At 48.2% G+C, this 16,401-nt stretch overlaps 1 protein-coding gene across 7 annotated transcripts in view; it reads right to left on the reverse strand.

The window, feature by feature from the left end:
* Positions 1–16,401, reverse strand: part of SLC6A2 (solute carrier family 6 member 2) — a 51,142-nt gene that overhangs the window by 22,493 nt on the left and 12,248 nt on the right. For all 7 annotated transcript variants that reach the window (XM_070388413.1, XM_070388416.1, XM_070388412.1 and 4 more), the window contains 5 exons: positions 15,308–15,545; positions 8,053–8,191; positions 3,239–3,373; positions 1,520–1,623; positions 177–301 (listed from right to left, as the gene is read on the reverse strand). In XM_070388413.1, coding sequence (XP_070244514.1) covers positions 177–301; positions 1,520–1,623; positions 3,239–3,373; positions 8,053–8,191; positions 15,308–15,545 — 741 coding nt within the window. The remainder of the gene's footprint in view (positions 1–176; positions 302–1,519; positions 1,624–3,238; positions 3,374–8,052; positions 8,192–15,307; positions 15,546–16,401) is intronic.

Consider the following 16,401-nt stretch of genomic DNA (forward strand, 5'->3'; position numbering starts at 1 on the left):
AGAAGATTCTGCCTGGAATTTCTTCTGATGGCCTCAAAGAAAGTCCATCCAGCAGCAGCAGGGAAGGCCCCACGTCCAGCTCCCCTTGGTCCTGCAGCCACAGGAGAACTGCACAGCTGAGAAGAAGGTGAGTTTCTCAGCCCCTTCCTTCTCAGTGGGCAGGACTACCCACCCACCTTCAGTGGCAACATCCTCAATGTTGACCTTGTGTTCATGGGCCATGTAACCAAGGATGGAGAAGATGGCGAACCCGGAGATGAAGCTGGTGACACAGTTGATGGTGCTGGTCAGCAGGGCATCCCTGGGGAAAAGCAGCACTGTTAATTCAAGTTGTCTGACTCTCCACAACCCTCTCATGGGCCATCTATGGAATCCACGGCTTTGAATGCCATCCCCCTCTTCAGTTTGCTGATGCCATCCAGACCCCAGTGCCCCACCATCCCTGGGTCAGAGCCTGTGGATGTAGGAAATAGGTCAACAACTGCTGGATAAAACACTCTGATACCAGAAACTGCTATCAAACTCTTGTTGGGAGACTGAATCACCAGTCTCCTTCTTCAACAAACTTTCCGTGGCTCCCCAGTGCCTCTCAACTTCTCACCCAGGCATTCAAGAGCTTTGCTAAAATGACCTCACCTTCTTCCCAGCCTTCTTTCATGAGACTCTCTAACACGCACTCTCTGAGCAAGCCAGTGAATCTGCTGGTTCACAAACATACCACCTCTCTGGCTCTGCTCATGCTGTTTGTGATCCACCCACTCCATGTCTGCCTATCCCAACCCTAACTCTCTACCAAGGCTCACCTCAAGTGCACCCTCTATGCTCTCAATGATCCTCTATCAGAGGGCTGATTGCCCCATTTCCTTAGCCTCCCCACAGCCTGTCCCACTGGCATGCATTCATCCTACTCTGCCTTGTACCAGGGATTCTGTCTTAAGCCTTTGACAGAGAGTGATGAAGCAGCCCCATCTGTGCCCCTGTCTGAAGCCTTCACAGCACTGGGCCAGCAGGAGGCAGCATTAAATGCTTACAGAACCAGCTGATCTAGAGCACCGTCTTCTGACTCTCCTACCCTGAGCAGGCTTCTTATTCTTCCCTGTGGTCTTAAGTTCTGACCCTGCCAGGGCCCTCACCCCTCAAGCAACCAGCCTGGATACTCCGCCCTTGTCTGCCCCCCACGCGTCAGACGGACAGGGGGCAGTTCTGGTTGCTCTGAAAGCCACAGTGTCCCTCTGTCACAGCTCTGCACTCCCATGATTTCCCAGGGTTAGTGGCCTCAACTATCCCAGTTCCTCAGCTTGCACTGCTTAAGTGTCCTGAAGTGACATATGTTCACCAGGACCCCCATAGGCCATGTCAGAGTTCATAGAACATCCAGGATGGTCTTTACTCTGCCTCATCTCACAGGGAACTAAACCCAAGAAGAAAATCTGACTTGTTCCAGACGAGAACCCTCTTTTCTACCCCTGTGAGGGTCCCTAGGATTTAGAGCTTTCTGGAATCCCAGGAAGGATCTTACCTGTAGCAGTTATTGTCAAATTTGTTGTAACTAGCAAATGCAATCAAGACTCCAAATCCAGCCCCCAAGGAAAAGAATATCTGAGTTGCAGCATCAATCCACACCTGAAATGGGCAGATAAAGGCCATCACCCTCTGCTCCCAGAGAACTGGACTACCTCACTGCTCCAGACCGGCTGAGAAGCCCCAGGGATGCTCTTAGACTCAGGAAATGAGATCTAGCCAGAGATAGGCAGTCACACAACTCCTGTTGCCCAGCAGCCTGTACAAAATCACTGTGGAGAGAGGCTGGGGTCTCTCTGGCATCATCCAGCCTTGGGTGGTCATGAGTAAGCTCACCCTGGAGGAACTCACTGGCTCAATTTGATATTTTGATTTTCAAAGAAAGTTAAAAACGGAAAGTTAATAAACTAAATGTGGCTTTAAAGTGGATGTGGCAAGGGCAAAGGGTTTAGACTATCTCAGGTGTTATGGAGACAACAGCTTCAGGAAGGAGTTACGATTCCTAGTAGCTTCTACCAACCCACAGAGAGTGGGGACTCCTTGGTGGCCAATGGGGCTTACTTCCCTCATCTGATGGATGATGAAATTACATGGCTAGAAGCCTGGAGATCTGAGCTCCTCCAATTGCTCAGCCTCATCGTCTAGCCCTGGTCAATTTCACTATCTATATCTCAGTTTCCTCATCTGTACAATGGGTATAATTTTACCTAGCTCGCCAGGACAAAGCCACAATCAGAGCTATGAGACTTCTGTCATCTCCCCACTTTGTAAGCAGAGGGTGTAACAAGAGAAGCCATCTGATGGAGGAAGACAGAGCTGCTCCTTCAGATGTCAGGCTATTTCTACTGTTGGAAAGATTTAAGATATATAAACAGTGCAGAACAGATAGAACTCTGACTTGCTTCACAATTTACAAGGCTGATTTGTTTCCTACGCTATTTTTCTGGCAGTTACTAAGGAAGCAGGTTTTTCTCTTGGTTATTGGGCTATAACACTGAGTTATGCCTGGAGAGTAGAAGCTGTGTCCCTCCTAAACCTCATTGGTCCTCCCTGCCAGGATATCGTGGGTTCAAAAAGAGTATGGGGATGTCTTTGGGGATTCTGAGGGGAATATGTTGAGGTGTTGTCACTGAGGAGCACATGAGTGATGAGGTTGCAAATCATCTCAGCTGTGATCTGAAGATGCTCAAGGCCCTAGGAACCTCCAAGGTGTCTCTGCTCCTGACCTCACCCCGCTGTTTTGGACTCCACTCCAAATTCACCCCACCTGCATGGTAGTCTCTGGGCAGGACAGTGAGCTAAAGTAGATGTGAGGAGAGACAGTCAGTAGGGTTTGGGTGCCCCCATGGCTGATGCTACTCCTTATGCTGACATCACAGATGGTACCAGAGGCCAGGGTTTGGAGACCAGAGTAGAAATAGGTCTGGGGTGTTGGAGTGGGTTAGGGGGCCATGACATTGGGCAGGGGTAAGAACCCAGGACAGCATAGTGCTGTCTTTGAAAAGAGGGGGTCTGCAAAGGCCACTTAGTAGAACCACAGATTCCAGACCATCAGAGCTGGACAGGCTCACAGATACTGTTTGGGTGCAGATGAAACTGGTTTTTGGTCAGACGGAGATGCTGCCGCTCAGAGTGGGGAGGATCCATCCCAGGCCACACAGAGCACTGAGAACCCTCCTCACCCTGGCCCAAGGGTGGGTGGTCGCTGGGCACTGACCGTGGCCTCTTTTAGGCGGTAGAAGTCGATGTGCAGGTAGGCGTTGATGCCGTTGGAGGCGCCGGGCAGCGTGATGCCATGGACCAGGAGCACGAACAGCACGAGGTAAGGCAGCGTGGCCGTGATCCACACGACCTGGCAGTGGACAAGCTGGCCGTGAGAGCCTGGCTCTGCTGCCCGCGTGGTGCAGGGCTGGGGTGAGGGAGCCAGCACATCCTCCCACCACCTCCTTCCCACAGCGCACGTGCTAAAGGCTCCATCACTAGGTCAGACCTGGGTCTCTCCAGGACAGAGTGGACAGACCAACGCTGCACCTAGCGAGAAAGCCAGCCTGGAGGTGCTGCCACCAGGAAGCTAAGGGCAGCAAGAATGAAGACCAGGTTCTCGCCGTGCCCAAGGCCTCCTCTTCTACAAGCTGCCTGTACTGACGCCCAGGAAGAACTAGGCACCCCCACCTTTATGCCCTCCATTGTCCCTCTTCTCTCTCTGTCTTGTTTACCTTCATTCAAGCATATCCTCCTAAGTTCACTGCCCAGGAAGGGACGTGGTTGGGCAGAAAGTCCCATCCATAGCAGTTCTTTCTTTTGGGCACAAACAATTTAGGGCAAATACAAACTGCCCTGTCCAGAAACCTGTAAGGGAAGAGGCTGACCCCAGACTAAGAGACACTTGCCCGTCTTGCCCAAGCTGAAGAAACAGAGAAGTGGGGAGAGGAGAAGGTTGTGTGGCTTCCTCTTTGTTCCTTCTCACCCCTGACTATACATGAGAATACTCTGGGGGAAAGTATAGACTGAAAATGTCAAAGTTCAGATTCCATTTTTGGAGTTTCTGATTGGATTGGTCTGGGGTGGGTGCTGCACTTCAGGCTTTAAAAGCTCCCCCTGGCACTTTCCTGGTGGTCTATCAGCTAAGACTCCATGCTCCCACTGCTGGGGGCCTGGTTTGATCCCTGGTTGGGAAACTAGACCTCACACTCTGCAACTAAGGGTACAATGCTGCAACTAAGGATCCTGCATGCTGCAATTAAGACTTGGCATAGTTAAATAAATAAATATATATATACATATATATATATATATAATTTTTTTAAAGCTCTCCCAGGTTGCAGGGGACAAAGATAGATGAGGAACATTTATGAAGTGATTTCCACCTGCTAGCCCAGCACCGAGGACCTCTCACCCCATCCTCCCAACTGCCCTGGAGGCTGGCAGGACCATTAATGGGCCTCACTTTGCAGATGAGGACACTGAAGCTTAGGGGGCATCATTCATCCTGAGGGAATGATGGTGTCTGGACTCCAACACAGGTCATCTGACCACAAAGCTGTGTTCTTAATCCTTCATGCTACTTTATGTTTGAGCCCCAGGTTCAAGTCTTTTCTGTCAAGACTCCTACGAAACCCTGTCTGTCTCTTGGCCTCAGCGTCCCCATTTGTACAAGCACCTGGAGTAGATGGTCTTGGAGAACCTTTTAGGTCAGCATTTAGATGTTCAGTACAGGCTTGTAGTTACTAAGGCTGGTTGAGCCAAGGACTACTAGTTGGAGGAGGCAGACAGAACTCCAGGGCAGCAAACAGCACTGTGTTTGACACCCTTGTCTGACGCCCTGGGGGCTAACTGACTCCTGACTCAAACCTCCAGCCTCCACCCTGCAGTGGTCAGTGGGCCAGGGTCACAGAGTGTGGTCTGTGGTAACCCCGTTCCCTGAATCAGACTGTACCCGCCCCTCGCCATCCCAGGCGCCAGCTGTGAAGTCATGCACCTTCCCAAACAGAGCCTTCACCAGCCAAGACAGAAAGTGTGAACATTTGCAATTCATCCCAGGCCAGTTCTGTGGCTGGGGCAGCCCGCTAAGAGAAGGTCCGTATCCTGTTCTAGATGTAGTCTGGGAAGAAATAAGCAACACTTGTGGTTTTCTCATGAGCCAAAGTATAAAAACAAAGAGCACAGCACTATCCTGTGTGAAGCTCCTTATTCTAGAAAGCCCCTCCCCATGGACTGCAGGGCCCCTTGCCCACTCAGCTGCCAGAACACTGGAGGACTTAAGCAAAATGTGGGCGGGGACTTTGGGTGACGTATCTTCATCTGGGGCGGGGCTTCCTAGGGCAACACCCTTGCCCTGCCAGGCCCCTCACTACACTCCTCAGGGGGAGGGGATGAGTCCTCCTCTGAAGGTACCTTTGTATAAAGGAATGGAACATGTTCAGCTCCACTCCTTTTCTCTTTAGCATCGGTCCCCTCAGAGACAACTCCTGCCTGCTCCAGCCAAGTGCTAAACCAGGTGGGGCAGGCTGTACCCCTTCAGCGAAGGTAATAGGAAACTTAATTTGGGGGTGCAATATTAGAAATGCGTGGTGGCCCCTCACACAGGGTGGCAGCAGCAGTAAAACTCATACACCTTCTGCATCTCTGTTGTCTGCAGAGGCCAGAAGAGCCCTGCTCCGGACCCCCAGGAGAGGCACGAAGAAGCTGGATGAGGCTGGCCTGGGGCTTCTGTGGCTTCGCTTGCAGTTCCTTCCATTGACAATGCCTTCCTTCTGCTCCATCTCCACCTGCCCCTGTCCTTTGAGCTCTATCCCAAATGCCACCTTCTGCATGGTCTTTGCAGACCCTCTCAGTTTGATGAACTTCCTTCTGCCACTAATGCAGCTTTTTGGACCATAGGAACCATGGTAAGAAAAACCCTATATATTAAGACACATGGATTGCTATAACTGAATCACAAATTCCACAAGACAGCTCTTACTTTACTACAGGCAATGTACACTGCTATTATCTAGACAATTTCATTTTGAAAAACTGTGGTGACCCCCTAAATTGATTTAATGACAGTTGAAAAACCCAAAGTTTGTATCTCAAAGTGCAACCTGACTACCTGTTGAAAAATTATCTTCAAGGTAAAGAAAGTTAAGTTTTTAAAAAAGCAAGATCTGTAATAGTATGTATAGTTTGTGACCATTAGTGTTTTTGGAAATGGATGGGGATGCAAGAACAAATGTGATTGACCTACACCTGCCTGTAACACACATAACACTACAATCAACTGAATCTGTCATATTTACTCTTGCATCACTAATACTAGCACCAAGCCTGGCACATAGGAGGTATCCATAAATGCTTGAAAAGTTGAAGTGGATTCAAAAGAACACTTAGTGAGGTTCCCCAAACTCATTTACCCACCCACCCTTCTTCCTACCTTCCCTTCTTCCCTCATTAGTTCTTCAATAAATATTTACTGAAGACCTACTATGTGTCAGGTATTGGGATGGTTGTGGTCCAATCCTGGCTCTGCTCTTAGAATTCCTCCAAGCCCTGGTCTGCATTTCATTTGGGTTCTTCCTTGGAGCAGATACCATGTCTCCAACATTCTAAGAGGAAGTTCCACTTCAAGCTCTTCTTGACAGATTTCATTCTCATTCGCTGCTGGTGCCTTGCTGCCATCTTTGCTATCTATCACTTAACCAAGACTCTAGGAGAACCACAGAGATGCCTGATGCATCCCACTTTCCAAAATCAGTTGCCTAATGAAGCTTCTCATAAATTCAGGCTGCCTGATTATGATAGGTTGTTGCCTTGTAACTCCCTATGAACACACACTCCGTGTGTTCCATGTTGACTCTGGGCTTTACCACAAGACTTATTTTGGCCCCTGGGACAATAGCAAGCATGATGTAAAGAGAGACTGGAAGAGCTGCTTGCACATTAGGGTTTGTTTCCTTGGAACATGCTCTTGGAACTCAGCCACTATGCTGTAAGAAGCCTAAGCCACACAGCAAAACTATGTGGAAACAACCCAAGGTGCTCAGGTTGACAGCTCCAGTTGAGCTCCTAACCAGTACCAACTGCCCTCAATGAGTATGTGCCATCTTAAAGGTTCCAGCCCAGTCATGCCCCCAGACATGTAGCCCAAGCAATATCATATGGAGAAAAAGAACCATCTTGCTGAGCCAAGTCAACTCAAAGAATCATGAGAGACAATAAAGTGATTGTTATTTTTCCATCATGAAATCCTGAGCTCTTTTATTACACAGCAATAGCTAACCGAAACACTGGATAGAATATTTCCCAGCTACAGCCTCTTTAATACAGTCAAGCTCTACATAGACCCATAGGGTCCAAATGGAGTTGTTGTTCTCATGAAGTTTCTCAGGCTCAGAATCGATGTGGGCAAAGTCCTGATTATACTCCACCCTGAGGGGCTGGCTATAGGGAGCAGTGTTACCTAAGTCAGAACACCAACTCTGGCAAGCTGTCCTAGGTCATCTAACTCTGTACTCCTCTCCCTAGGAAACCTAAACTCTTGTGAGCACTCAACACTGTGTCAGAGGATGTCCCAGGATTCATCCAGATATCTTCTAGAGCATTCTCTTTTACTCAAAGATTCAGGGGTGAGAATGATCAATTTTATAGTGAAGGAAATGGTTATATTCTAGAGAAGCCTGCAACACTGGCATTTTAGTCCCAGAGAATTTAAGATTTATCAAATACATGTCAATAGATTGTTTTGGGCTTTGGGTGTCCTCATTCCCTGGTCTCTGCTATTAGGGAAGCTTTGGTGGGAAAGTGTGAGGAACCCTGATCCACTCACACCCCCTCACCCTACTGTTGGAGAGCCCAGAGCTTAGGAAAGGGAAGGGATTTGTCCGAGGTCTCCAGCAAGCTGGTGGCAGAGCTGGGGTGAAAACTTAGACTTTGTTCTTCTAGCACCACCTTTTCCTTTCACCAACTACCTAAATTACAGGTAGAAAAAACATCTTTTTTTTTTTTTTTTTTTTGAGGACAACCTCCCAACTAAAAGAGAAACAAAGACATTACCTTTCCTGATGTCTTCACTCCTTTCCAGAGGCTAAAAAACAGGACGATGACAACGATGATCAGACAGAGCAAAAGCTGCCACTGGGGCAGGCCAATGTCATGAATCCCACTGCTCTCATGCAGATGCAGGACACCACGCCTGCCGGGGGAGATGGTATCATCAGGGAGGCTGACCTAGGCCTTGACCGCAGGCCAGTCCCTGAAAGTGCACATCGATGGAGACGGGTCCGGGCTGCCCCAGCCTGTCCAGTCACAGCCTGTGCTTAGCACTACCTTGCTCTAGCCAGCAAGTCTTCTTGGAAGACACCCCCACCCAAGGCTGTTCTTTCAACAGTTACAAAAGTTTTCAACATAATAAATATCTCTGCTTGCCAGGTCCTGGAGAGATGGTGGTGAATAAACAGAGGAAAGGTCTCTGTCCTCACAGCACTCACAGGCTAAAGCAGTGGATACTGGAACATCTGGCAATGTCTGGAAATATCGTTGATTCTCACAACTTGGGCAGAAGGCATCTAGAGCAGTGGACCCCAACCTTTTTGGCACCAGGGACCAGTTTCATGGAAGACAGTTTTTCCATGAGTTCAAGTGCATTATATTTACTTCACACTTTATTTCTATTATTATTATGTCAGCTCTACCTCAGATCATCAGGCATTAGATCTCAGAGGTTGGGGACCGCTGATCTAGAGGACAGAAAACTGGAACACCCTACAATGCACAGGACAACATAAACATCCTATACGGCTCGAAACAGCCTCCAAAATTCCCATGTTACTGAGCTTAAGAATCCCTGGCCTGGAGACTAAGAAGTAAACATTTCTCCTATTTTACTCAAACTAAACGTATATATATCCTCTGGCTTAGCAATTCTACTCCTGGGTATCTGTCCAATAGAAACATATACACATGTTCATCAAAAGACATGGTGTAGAATGTTCACAGCAGCATTGTCCATAACAACTCCAAATTGCAAAATACTCAAGTATCTATCAACAGTAGACTAGATAAATTATGACATATTCATAAAGTAGAACATTATACAGCAACTAACTCTGTATGGATGAATCTCACACACATAATTTCACGAGAAAGAAGTCAAAACCGAAAGAGGGCTGCTGGGGGCTGGTGACAAGGCTGTGGACAAGGAGGTGATGGCTCCGGCCACGTAGAACTTCTGGGTGACAATAGCTGGTGCAAACATTCCCCATCTTGAGCTTTTTTCCCCTCTACAGTAAAAGGGCTCTCACGAGGTTTACACTGCAGAATATGAGACAGTGCTAGAACTCAGGAAATGCTCAACACCAATGATCATTGGAACTACCAATCTGATTGAGTCCCAGCCTTCAAGGGAACAGCAGCATCAGCAAAGAAGCTGAGAGGGGCCCAGAAAATTCAGCCAAGGGAGTCAGCAGGGCAGGCTCCACAGAGTGGGTATCTGGTGCTTTCTCTGCAGGCCCATGGGAGAGCAGGTGAGTTGAGCTGGAGTGCCTGGGTGTGGTAGGAGTGAGATGGGGAAGGTGTGGTGTTGACAGGCATACAGAGAAGTCTGCAGTGAGTGAATGAGCAGAGCTGTGTGACTGATCAAGGGTCACCAAGACCTGTGTTCCCATCCCCAGAACAGCCTTCATCCTGACCGCCCCGGGGCAGGATGTCATGGCTGTAAGCTACTCATCCTGCATCAGCTTCCCCAGCAATGAGTCTCCATGTCTGGTCCCTCCTAATCTTATCTCTTGATCTGCTACCAACACCCCATCCTCATGGCCCAATGTCAAGCCAGACCCATATTCCCTTCCTCCAGGACTGCTATAAAAACCTCCCCACTCCCCATCATCCCAGTCTCTCCAGTCAGGCCCCTTAAATCCACAGGCTATGCTGCTGTAAAACCATCTGAGTCATCTCAAGTTGTGTTCTAACCTTGTCAGTCTCCTGCCCCCCAATCCTCAGAAGCTCTTTATCATCTAAAACAATGGTTCTCATGGGGTGCAAATTTGCCCCTGCCTTCTCCAGACATTTGGCAACATCCAGGGACATTTTTGGTTGTCATAGCTGGAGGGCAGGGTGGGTGTTGCTGGTATCTAGTGGGAAGAGGCCAGGGATAAGCTAGACATCCAAAATGCACAGGAGAGCCATCCCTCTGCAACATGGAATTATCCAGCCCCAGATGTCAAAAGTATCAAGGTTGTGAAATCCTGGTCAAGAGGATTAAAAAAACAACAACAACAACAAAAGGCTTTCAGAATCTGAGGCCTTTCAGAATTGTCCTGTGCCAAGTGCATCCCCCTGCCTTGCCACATCATGCTTTTGGCTCCTTGTGACCGCCAGCCACTTGTCATTCCCCAGTTATATGAAGCTCTCATTGCTCTGGGCCTTGGAACTATCTGTTCCTTTCTGCCTAGAATACACTTTCTGGCCCAATGTGTCTTCCTGGCAAACTTCTCTCCCTGCTAGTCTCAGCTCTAAAATGATGCCCTAGCTGAGGCCCACTCTCCTGTCCTGAGAAGGAGGGAGAGGAAGAGAGAAAGAAAGGGGGGGAGACAGAGAGGGAGGGAGAAAAGCGGGGGAGAAAGTGAGACAGAGAGAGGGAGGAAGTGAGGGAGGGAGGAAGACGAAGATGAAGATAAGGAGGAAGAGGAGGAGGAGGAAGTGGAGGAAGAGAATGGGTTGGAGGAGGGGAGGGAAGTGAAGAGAAGTGAAGAAGAGAGACTGGGCATGTCTAAAAAGACAGAGAACTAGAATCAGGTACTGAACCCATCTGACTCTTAATCCTGCTTCTTTCCATTGCTTTACATACAATCAAGTGTTAAATGGTATGAGTAAGCATTTGGCCAATTTGACTGGGAAAAAAAAAAAGGCTCTGAACCAACTGCTCTTGCTCTGAAACATGCTAAAATGACTCCAGCATCCCATCAGATGGCTGACATGCCCCCTAACCAGCCCGGTGACTCACATGTGTGCGACGTCCACTTTAAGGTTTGCAGTGGTTGTCTAGATATTTCATCAGTGAGAAAAGCTAGAGTCCAGAGCTGATTTCCAAGGAAAGAGAATCCAGCCTCCTCCCCACTAGAGGCCCCAAGCCTTGGGGGTTAGGACAAGTAACTTGGGTTTGTTGCAGTTTTCCAGCAGTTTAATGAAAATGAATCATTGTTAAGCATATGATCCAGACTTTCCGAAGTCTGCGGGCCAAACGGGCTCAGATCTCACTTGACATTTAAGCGCAGAGGGTTAGTGCTGGGGTGGAGAGAGAGGTCTTTGCCCCACTAGGAACAGGAAGGGAATAGAAGTTTTTTATTCCTGGTGCGTGTTCACCAAGCGTGCCCTTTTACAGATAGAGTTACAGAGCATCAGGGTTTCTTTTTGCCTCAGGCTGTTTGGCTTCAGGCCTGGAGCCTGGGGAGCACTGCAGTTTTGTTCCCTTAAACGATATGTTCAGTTCATCAGCTTAAACGAGCACAAGATGGTAAGAGAATTGGCCAGCAGGCTCCAAGGAAAGTAAAAAAAAAACAAAAACAAAAACAAAAAACCTAGCTAGCCTCCTCAGGGTTGGCACTGGGAGTCCTACTTGCTGGGTTCCCAAACTGAAAGTGAGTAACTTTTAAAGCAGAAGCATTTAGATAAAAGGGCCATTAAAAACAAATCCCAGAGGCAGCCCATGACTCAGATACTGAGAAGCACACAAAAGCAGCCTGAAGGTGAGAAAGAGATGCATGAGAAGGGCTCCGATCTACCCACAGACACCTCTGCACTCCTGTCCCGAATACACCCCACTGGAGACCCTGAAGGGACAGAGAAGACAGAGAAGAGGCTCACGGATGGAGTGAGAGCCTCCACCCAGACAGCCTGGATTCAGATCCCTTCCGCCACTTCCCTAGAACCTGAACCACCACATTCTTATCTGTAAAACAGGAGTAATTTCCACCTCAGTGACCTGTGAAGACTAAGTGGGACGTGGACAGGAGGAGATGCTGATGCCTGGATCACAGCAGATACCAGACTTGGGGTGGAGGTGGGGGCACTTAAAAGGATGGAGGAGGGGAGGGAGGGTCGAAGGAGAGGATGGGAAGGGAGCTCTATAGAGCAAAAAGCTGCTGAAAATAAGTCTTGGACTCTGCCCTCAACGACATCCCCCAAGAGAATCAGCCCAACGCAAGAGAATTCCTTTTTCTACCTTCTCACAGCCAAGCTCGGAGGAAGTTTAAGGATGTAATTAAAGCAACCAGAGTCTCAAAATCCAACTCACCTCTCCTTCCTCCAGCAGCAGATCCGCTGGCCATGAAGATGTCAGAGGAGGAATCAAATAACAACCAGGCAAGAGACGAGGCTACCATTTTCCATTTTAATTTATAAGGACGAGGGTTACCAAAAGCAAAAAGAAAAATCGTGGATTTTCCTCTATCATGAGATGATAAAGGAGAAAGCCCAGAACCAATTACATGTATCAGCAGCACCCTCAGCTCCACTATCCTCTACCATTCCAAACTGCACTCATAAACTGGGAAGACCTAAAACCTCTACCAGCAAGCTCTCCAGGGGTTCTGGGATTGTCTGAGGCCACACCCCCTCAGGAGAAGACTAAAGGAGGCCCTACATTTTCCATGACATGATACTGTAAGCATGTCAGACTGACCCCAGTAAGAATCTGTCAGAGATGGGAGAGTGCAATGGCCAAGACAGGGGCTGTCAACCTTGGCTGGATATTAGAATCAGTGGAGGAACTGTTAATAAAATCCCTGGACCACAGTTGCACCTGGACCAATAAAATGAATCTCGAGGCACAGCATCCAGGCACCAGTGTGTTTTAAGGCTCTCCAGGTGGTTCCAGTGAGCAGCCAGTGTTTAGCATCACTGGGCTGAGAGCTTGGACTTTGAAGCCAGACTTCCTAGGTTCAAACTCACTTCAAATGGCACTTCTAAATGCATGACTGGGACATAACCGAAGCTGGATAAATGTTAGTTTTGATGACAATAATAATTTGATATCATAATAGCCATTCAAAATGTCTGGAATCCAATATAACACAGAGGTGAAGTCTGCAGGCTCTAGAGTTTCACTGCCTGGAAAGGCACGGGCTAGGGTGAAGAGAGCGAGGATCATGGAACAAAGGGTAAGGAGGAGCTCCCTCTCAAGAGTCCAGCAGGTGCCATCTGCCAGGGTCCAAATCTTGACTCTGCACAGGACTAGCCGTGTGACCATGGGCCAGTGATTTACTGTTGCATCTGCAAAATGAAGCTAATGTTTGCAGCCGAGTCATGTACGGAAGAGTTACAGAAACCTCACGGGGTTGGTGTGAGGTTTACATTGATATAATACAGAGAAGTTAGCAGAAAGCCTGATGCACACGGTAAGTGATTAGCTGTTGATGTGACAGAGAGGAAGACAGGGATGATGGTATTAACTTAAATTGATGCTCACTTCAAGTTATAGCGGTTCTTTAGATTCTTTGGGGGCTGTAGAAGGATTTCAAGTTCCATGACAACTGTGGACCCTCTCCCCACCGAGTTTCCAAATCTATATAATTGTGCACTTGGTCCTGAAAGTCCACAGGAAACACAGATGGAGGCAGGTGGACATGTAGGTCCAGGATGCTTAGCAAATTCTCGGCCATGGCTCATGGAGGGTACTTCCTGGGTCCTGAGAACCCTGACTCCCCTCCCCTGGACCCCAGGAGGCAGCAGACTTCCCAGAGGCCACCTTTAACCACATCAAATCTTCTTGGTCCAACTGCACTGAGATGGCAAAGGTGGGAATGGTCCTAAGGAACCCCATTCTCTGGATAACCCCACTCTCTGGTCTGTGGTTTAGCAAATACACAGGACCAGAGAAGACTGGCCCTGAATTTGTGAACTTGTCTTTTTTCATCCTCTAGACTTGCACTGTCCAAGGAAGCAACTGGCTGTTTAAATGTAAATGAGGGAAATTTCCTGGTTAAGAATCGCTGTGCAATGAAGGGGATGTGGGTTCAATCCCTGGTCAGGGAACTCAGGCACTGATTGCCATGGATCAATTAAACCCACATGCCACAATTACTGAGTCCCAGCGCCACAACTAGAGAATCCACCCGCCGCAACAAAAGGTCCTGCATGAGGCAACTAAGACCTGATACAGCCAAATAAACAAATACTTTAAAATGTAAATGAATGAAAATTAAATAAAATTAAAAATTCAACTTCTCCGTCACACTAGCCACATCTCAACTATTCACTAACCACATGTGGCATGTGGCCACTGCACTGGGCCGTGCAAACACAGGACATTTCTATCATCGTGGGCATTCTCCTGGGCAGCACTGCTCCAGACCAGGAGTCAACAAGCCACGCCCCCTGAAACTCGGCTGTGACCTATTGAGTGATGCCTGTGAGCTACAGATGGTTTCTATCTTTTTAAAGGGTAAAATTAAATAAAGAATATGCAAGATAGGTGTTTGGCTTGCAAGGCCCAAAATGTAATCTTTTACTGGAAAGTTTTCTAACCACTACTCTAGACCATATGTCCCTTGAGAGTGAGGTTCGAGTGGGATTTACCTGTCCTGCCCCACACCTTGTGCCAGGGACTTTCTGCTTATCTGCTAACACTTGTGCAGGCATTGCTAAAATGGGGCTCACCCCCATCCCCTGAGGGATAAAGACAATAGATGCTACATTCTGAAGGAACCACGATGCAAACTTTCAAAATTAGATGGCTGACAAGTTGACTATCACCAACCTCAAGGACTTCAAAGGATGGAGTAGAGGTTGAAAGGGTTCAAGGAAGCAACAAAATAAATAATGACGGTTATGGGTTAAACCACAGAATAAAATAAACTCCAATGAGCTCATACAGACAGAAATGAGTAAATGAATGAATGGATAAACAAGAGGAAAGGGACAACTTTTTCCTTCAATTAATCTAGAAGGAACGATGAGACTAGAAATCACTTTGGACCAACACTATAACAATAATTCTCATTTGTGGGACCTCCCTGGTGGTCCAGTGGCTAAGACTCTGAGCTCCTGGTGCAAAGAGCCCAGGTTCGATCCCTGGTCAGGGAACTAGATCCCACATGCCACAACTACGAGTTTGCATGCCGCAACTAAATATCCTGTGTACCTCGCCAACGTCAGGCCTGTGGTGGCTGCTGAGCACACGTTACAAGGACTGACGTGGCCCCTTCCTCTCCAGTGGTGTCCTTTAGTGTTTGGCTCAGGTTCTGCCCAGTACAGGTCTTGATGTGAACAGTACAGGTCCCCATGCAAACAGGAAGAGGGGTCAAGGACTTACTCATAAAACTCTGCTGCAGGTGTGAACTTATACTTGGAGTACTTGGTGTGGTTGCCCAGCACGGAGCTGTTGAGGAGCTTGGGGTCTGTGCAGTTGGGGCTGTTCCAGGCGTGGCCGCAGTCGGTCCAAGGCAGGGTCGGGGTGAAGGAAGAGAAGAGGTAGTAGAGGGACCAGGCGATAATGACGTTGTAGTAGAAGCCAACGTAGAGGGCGATGAGGATCACAGCGTAGCCAACTCCTGGGTGGGGAGCACAGCAGGTCAGGCAGGGGCTTCCCTAGGCCCACTCTCCCTCCCAGAGCCATGTCTCCAGGGAAGCTGGCTGTAACCATTGCACTACCCACCCCTACGCCTGTCTTTTTTCTGTAGCAGACGGTCAGAGCCTAAATCCCCCAGGCAGAAGAATGCATTGGAGGGAGGGGAGTGGGAGATAGTTAGGGAGTTTGAGATCGACATGTACACACTGCTATATTTAAAATGGATAACCAACAAGGTCCTACTTGTACAGCACATGGAACTCTGCTCAATGTTATTGGTAGCCTGGATGACAGGGGAGTTTGGAGGAGAATGGATATGTGTATATGTATGGCTGAGCCCCTTCGCTGTCCACCTGAAACTATCACTACATTGTTAACTGGCTATACTCCAACATAAAACAAATGGTTTTTAAAAAATCCCCCAGGCACCCACCATCCCTTTGCCTGAGGGCTCTCTCTTGCCTCTGGAGCCTGTTCTGTCCACTCATAAGGCAGGACAGAAATGCCAGGATTTTACTGCTCCCAGGGAGCAGCCAGGCCAGGTGTTGGAGTACAAGTATCCCAGCTCCCGCTATAACTTGAAGTGAGCATCTATTTAAGTTAATACCATCATCCCTGTCTTCCTCTCCATCACATCAACAGCTAATCACTTACCATGTTCATCAGGCTTTCTGCTAACTTCTCTGTATGTATTATATCAATGTAAACCTGACACCAACCCAGTGTCTGGAACCCAGATTTCCAGACTTTCTAGGCTACAGCTATTCCTGACATCTCCAAAGTGCTCCGTGTAACTTTGAATGGTGGATGTGCTTGACCTCGCCAATACTTATAAATTC

Source organism: Bos mutus, chromosome 18 (genome assembly GCF_027580195.1).
Source record: "Bos mutus isolate GX-2022 chromosome 18, NWIPB_WYAK_1.1, whole genome shotgun sequence".
Taxonomy (NCBI): domain Eukaryota; kingdom Metazoa; phylum Chordata; class Mammalia; order Artiodactyla; family Bovidae; genus Bos; species Bos mutus.